The sequence below is a fragment of the Bison bison genome, unplaced genomic scaffold (assembly GCF_000754665.1).
Source record: "Bison bison bison isolate TAMUID 2011002044 unplaced genomic scaffold, Bison_UMD1.0 scf7180017864456, whole genome shotgun sequence".
NCBI lineage: Eukaryota > Metazoa > Chordata > Mammalia > Artiodactyla > Bovidae > Bison > Bison bison.
This window is the reverse complement of record NW_011495018.1, coordinates 11827961-11833960: the sequence shown is the minus strand read 5'-3', so window position 1 is coordinate 11833960 and position 6000 is coordinate 11827961. Positions and strand designations below refer to the sequence as shown.

At 50.5% G+C, this 6000-nt stretch overlaps 1 protein-coding gene across 2 annotated transcripts in view; it reads right to left on the bottom strand.

Moving 5' to 3' along the window:
* Positions 1-1136: 1136 nt before the first annotated feature.
* The window catches only part of RGS10 (regulator of G-protein signaling 10), a 41191-nt gene continuing 36327 nt past the window's right edge, over positions 1137-6000 (bottom strand). For both annotated transcript variants that reach the window (XM_010859261.1, XM_010859260.1), the window contains exon 5: positions 1137-1592. In XM_010859261.1, the coding sequence (XP_010857563.1) occupies positions 1446-1592 (147 nt within the window). In that variant the 3' untranslated portion in view covers positions 1137-1445. The remainder of the gene's footprint in view (positions 1593-6000) is intronic.

Below are 6000 nucleotides of genomic sequence, written 5' to 3'. Positions count from 1 at the left end.
CAGAGATCAAGTATTTACTGTTTCTGATGAGCTTCAGCTGTGTGGTTCGGTTGGAAGCAGTCAATGGCTCCCTAAGACCCAAAAAGGAAAGACAGGGGGCATTTGACCACAGTGAAGGGACAATGAGAATCTGGGGGACTGCCCAAGTGGTCATGCCAGGAGAGGGGGGTCAGCAAGGCGACTATGCAAATGGGTTTCACCCAGAACAGAACCAGCTGATGCCCTGTTATCCCAGCGTGATGATTTAACTCAATGCCCTTCTCTCTCAAGTGTCCTGGTTTGATTGATAAATCATAGAGTCGTACTCAACAGCAGGGAGTTTTGCAAATGGAATGTCTGAGTTGGAAGGCTCTCAAGTAAGAGTCTAGTTGCTTTGTTTGTACAAACAGAAGTTTAAGGTTTGGCAAACATGCTGGAGAAGGTCTGGCAGCAGCAGATGGCAGGAACAGTGAGCAGAAGGGAACCGTGCCTGACCTTGGGCTCTGCTGGAGGGGAACTTGGGCTGGCTAGGACTGCCTGGGACCATCGGGCTTCACTCACAGCCTCCAGCCCAAGAGGGGGCTTCCAAAGAGCATTTCCATCCTCTGGTTGAAGTCTCAAGCCCAGAGTTAAGAAGTCTAGCGAAGGGTAGGCACTAAGAAAAAACGGTTTCACCAGATGGGCTGTGAGAGGAGCGAACATCCCCCACCCTCCATCATCAGCAGGGGCTGGGTACCACCATCCCATTCAGCACCACCTTGCATTGCCATGGGGACCCTGAACAATCTCCCGGTTTTCTTTCTTCCTGGTTGGGATCTTGTTTCTGTCAAAATGAACTATTTATCTGTGTTACATGAAACATCACAGATTGTGGGCAAAACCAGGACAAACCCAAACCTCAGAAATAAGAGCCCTCTGATGATACTCACATGCAACTACCTGAATCTTTAGAGGCTGCAATGAATTTTCTTTTCCTAACACTGAACTTATTCTCTAGAAGTATTTAACCCAAGCGGCATCTGACAGACAAGCCCCCAGTGGCCTGAGCATGCTAGATCAACTCATTCTCGAGCTGATTCACCAGGTGAAGCCGTGGACCCGAGCGACCCACCCACGGAGGGAAGGTGAAGACGTCAAAGGGAAGATGTGGCTGTAAGTTTCACCTGGAGGCCTCACATGAACTTTAATCAAGCTGTAAAATACTCAAGATGTCCAGTGTATAAGGACTATTTCATTTTTGTGTGTGAGACAGAACTAAAACTTCAAAGCTATTTGTCTTTTTATCTAAGATTAGCCATCATGCAAAACTTACTGGTCAAGCAGATAATAAAATACACAGATCCCATGGAAGGGTTTTTGTACATTTCAGTCCTTGCAGGTAACAAAGCCATTATGCACCCTGCATGGTCCTGAGAGTGAGTTCCTTCAATTCTGAAAGCTGCCAGTCCTTCCGGCGCCTGGAGGGCTCATGTGTTATAAATTCTCGAAGCTCTTTTAGCTGCAGTCTGGGCATCTGGTGACTCTTCGTCCTCTTCCTCGGTCCGCTTGTGTTTTAAGAACAAGTCAGACTTTAAGAAGCGGCTGTAACTGTCATACTTCATGAGGTTGAAGATCTAAGGGGGAAAGGAAAATTATAAATCATTTAATTTTTATTAAATACCTATCATGTGCTGGGGCTTTCCAGGTGGCACAGTGGCAAAGAACCCTCCTGCCAATGCAGGAGATGCAGGAGACAAGGGTTCGATCTCTGGGTTGGGGAGATCCCCTGAAGGAGGAAATGGCAACCCACTCCAGTATTCTTGCCTGGAAAATTCTACAGATAGAGGAGCCTGTAGGGGCTACAGTCCAAGGGGTGACAAAGAGTTGGCCATAAATGAGCGACTGAACATGAGCACGATCATGTGCCAAGGAACGCATATGTGTGCCAAACACCCAAGGAAAGCTAAAGTAAGTCTTGTGGTAGACCAGGCAGATTTCCTGGATGTTTAGGGTCATTATGAAATTATCTTAATGGAATATAAGAGCTTAAAGAGCACAAGCAAATCTATATTTTTCACAGAAGTCTAGATTCACACAACATTGATGCATACCCTTGGATCAAGAGGTACTTAAGAATCACCACTTTAAAAAAAAAATAGAATTACCACTGTATTCAGGTTAGATATTACAGGGGTGTGGGTCTCTGGGACCTTGAGGTAGCAGAAGAGAAGCCATATCCGTAGAGACGATGAAATAAAGGCCACTATCATATCAGACAATGCTAATATTTAGACCCCCGGAAGTCTGGCAACCAAGGTCTTACACAAACCTATTATTACACCAAGAAACAAAATGGGGCTTATTCAGTGCGGGGCAGAGAAGTGGAATGACAAGTTCAGGCAGGAGGGGCTTTGGGAACGGGCCCTAATTAAAGAAAATAGCAGTCAGCTGCAGGACGCAGACACCTGCTCGCTCACACAGGCCCAGGAGCGCCTCTCTGGGAAAGCAGTCATTCTAATGCACACTCGCCAGCTGCGAGGGGAGGACCCCCGACGGATTAGAGGACTGCCGCCTGCTGCACCCCAAGTTCACGAAGAGTTCCCCCCCTTCTCAGCCAGAGTCCCGGTTCCCGACATCCTCCTCCCCCGGCGCCTCCCCATGCTTTGCTGCAGTCCTCCCTTGCCCTGCCAAGGGGTGGGAACAGGGGAACAAAAGGAAGCACTTTCTGGCTGTCGAGGGACAGTCTCTTATTTTGAGAAGTTTCTCTCCATCTCAGACCTTCCCACTGGACTCTCAGGACATTGCGCAGACTGAAAATTCACACCACGCAACCTGGCACCTTCACTGACGGCACCGCCATGGGCTCGACAAACAGAAAGTGCCAGGGGCGTCTAGAAAGACGCTCGCTGCCAGGCGGGGTCACCAAGTGGGTGGTAAAACATCGTTTAAATCCGCCCTCTCACCACAGGCACATGAACTGCTTTGCAAATGAAACGCCTGACAGTGTCCACGGACTCGGAACACCTGGCTGGGGGCTGGGAGAACTGGAACTTGGGCTTGACACCTTCGTTTTCCCAAGATGCCTCCAATCACGGGAGGACCACCTGCATCGTTTTGCTCTCAGCCGGGGTTTGGGTTTTCCTAAAACTCTTGAACTGCTGTTTGCCCTTCTGTGAGTGCCCTTCCAGTCTGGGCCACCTGCTCACAAGGAGCACACCTCCAAAGACCCCTACCTTGCGCCTCTCCAGAGTGGGCCTCTATTTTGTAGCAATCTTATCATCTTAGACTGCTTCGATACGGTTCGGAGAAAGTATTTATTAAAGCCCAAAACCTCCCAGAAAATCCAAAAATCATAGGCAGGGGTGAGGCAGGAGATGTGAAATGCCAGTAGCATGCCGTGTGGGTGTGTTACCATCCCTCATCACTACCTGCATTATTCAGCCCTTCCAGGCACAAGAACCCCCACAGGGGACTTTGAGATGCCCATCCAGTTCACCGTTTGAAATGATGTTTGAAGTCTGACTAATGAAACCAGGCTCGTGAGTGTCCCCGACCCGGGAACCAAGCCCCCACCCCCTCCTCCAACCAGGCCCGCAGCAAATGGGACCCAGCACCACCAGCAGGATGCGGTTCGACCCAAGTGTCTCGTCTGAGTCTCTGCGTGTGGGAGTGGTGCATCCTGTTTGCCTGCTGCGGCTCTTCGAGAAAAGAAGAAGAAAGGCCGGGGCTGGAGGCGCCTGGCCCGAGGTGGAGGGGGAGAGGGGAGGGGAGGTGGTTCCAGCAGGGGGGCTCAACCTCCCGGAGATGCTTGGCTCTCCCTTCCGCACAGTTGGAGCCAGCAAGCTCAGGGGGAGGGGGCTACAAACTATTTAACAAGAGCGCAAGGACCACTCCCTGCCGTGGGTGGGTGTGAGGTGCCCGTGGAGGCCCTCGAGCTGGGGTTTCCCTCTTCAGGAGCCCTCACCTGCCTCCTGGTGAAACTGAGTCACCCAGTAGCAGCTGGAGGCATCAGACTGGGACAGATCTGAAGAAGGAAAGGGATGTGGCTCCCAAGGGCCTCATTTTCTGGGGATAGGAACTGCCTGGGATCTCTGGCGGGGTCTTCACTGCCACCAGCAAAAGGTCTCCTGGGCACTGGCCTTGGAGTTCATGGCAATAGGCAGCTTTAACCCAGGGCCCTTCAAGGGTACTCAGCAATGATGACTTAGAGAATGTCCTAAAAATCTCTTTCAAGAAAATGACCAAAGACCAGGTACCCCGCTGCTGACCACAGCAGCCTTCATCACAGGGCACATGGTCATAATGGAGGTTCACCCAGTGAATAAACGGGGCCCATCCACTGAGCAACAACAGAAGGGCTGGTGAAACAATTCAAGGTGCACCAATCCCAGTAAAAGCGGCTTCAAACCACATGCCAGGCAGTGCCTGGGGCATGCTCTCTGATCTCCATTGAACCCCCGAGGACCCCACACACACAAGGGAAAGAACCGAGCCCAGGAGGTTTGTTGCTTTGCCCCAGTGGCTGGTATATTGCCCGCTCAGCTGCCATGACAAGTACCAACAACTGGGGACTTGAAAAGCAGAAATTTCCTTTCCCAGGGCTCTGAAGGCTGGAGGTCCAAGATCAAGGTGATTGCAGGGCTGGTTTCTCCCGAGGACTCTGTCCTTGGCTTGTAGGTGGCCATCTTCCCCAGTGTCTTCATCTGGTCTCTCCTCTGTGTGTGTTTATGTCCTAATCTCCTCTCCTTATAAGGACACTGGTCAGATTGAATTAGGACCCACCCCAAGGACCCCATTTAATCACCTCTTTGAAGACCCCCATCTCCAACTAGTCACACTCTGAGGTCCTGGAGCGTAGGAGTCTGACATCTGAATTTGAGGGGGGGACACAATTCAGCCTGTGACAGTGAGCAAAAGAGGCCGGCAGGATGCAAACACTGGCCGTCCAGCTCTCAAGCCCACATGCCTACCTTCGGGCCATCCCACCACTCACATGGCAGAGTGAGAGGTGGTCACTAAAAACAGAGATTGTGAGAAGAGTTTAACATGGAAAAATGAACATGAGTGTCAAGTGACTGAACACCGAATGTTTAAAGTTCACTAAAACTGAAAACAATGACCCCAAGTACATTCTCTAATGTGTTAGCTTGTGTATTTAAGTGGGAAATAAACGTCCCCAAAGGTCAGTAGAGGAGGTTGAACAGTGTGTCCCCCAAATTGACATCCACCTGGAACCTCAGAATGTGGAACGGGGTTAGCTGAGGATCTCAGGATGACGTCATCCTGGTTTAGGGTGGGCCCTAAATCCAAGGGAGCTTTCTCTGTGGCTCAGACAGTAAAGCATTTGCCTCCAGTACAAGAGACCTGGGTTCAATCCCTAGATCAGGAAGATCCCTGGAGGAGGGCATGGGAACCCACTCCAGTATCCTTGCCTGGAGAATCCCATGGACAGAGGAGCCTGGCGGGCTATAGTCCATGAGGTAGCAAAGAGTCAGACACAATTGAGCAACTTTTCACTTCACTAAAAATCCAAGGAGTGATGTCCTTATAAGAAAAAAAGAGCACACAGAGAGACATACAACCAGAAGAAGTCCATGCGAAGACAGAGGCTGGAGGGATGCAGCTATAAGCCAGGGACACCAAGGATTGCCAGGAGCCACCAGGAGCTGGAAGAGATAAGAATACAATCTCCCCTCCAACTTTCAGAGGGACCATGGCCCTGCCTGACACTCAGGTTTCAGACTTCTGGCCTCCTGAGCTGTGAGAGAGAGAAAAAAAAAACACCTATTTTCTTAAGCCACTTAGTTTGCAATCATCTGTTACGACAGCTCTTGGAAATGAACACAGGTAAATTATTGACTTCACCTCACTCCTGCTTGAGCGCAGAAAATGAGATGGCCCTTAGGGGTTCCAGAAGGCTCCACAAAACCAGGACTCTCTGATGGGAGAACTGGACTCACCAGGGCTGGACTGTGGTCATCAGCCTGACCACGCACCTCGAGTTGTCTGCAGGGAAGCAAAAGAAGAAGGTAGAGACCCAGG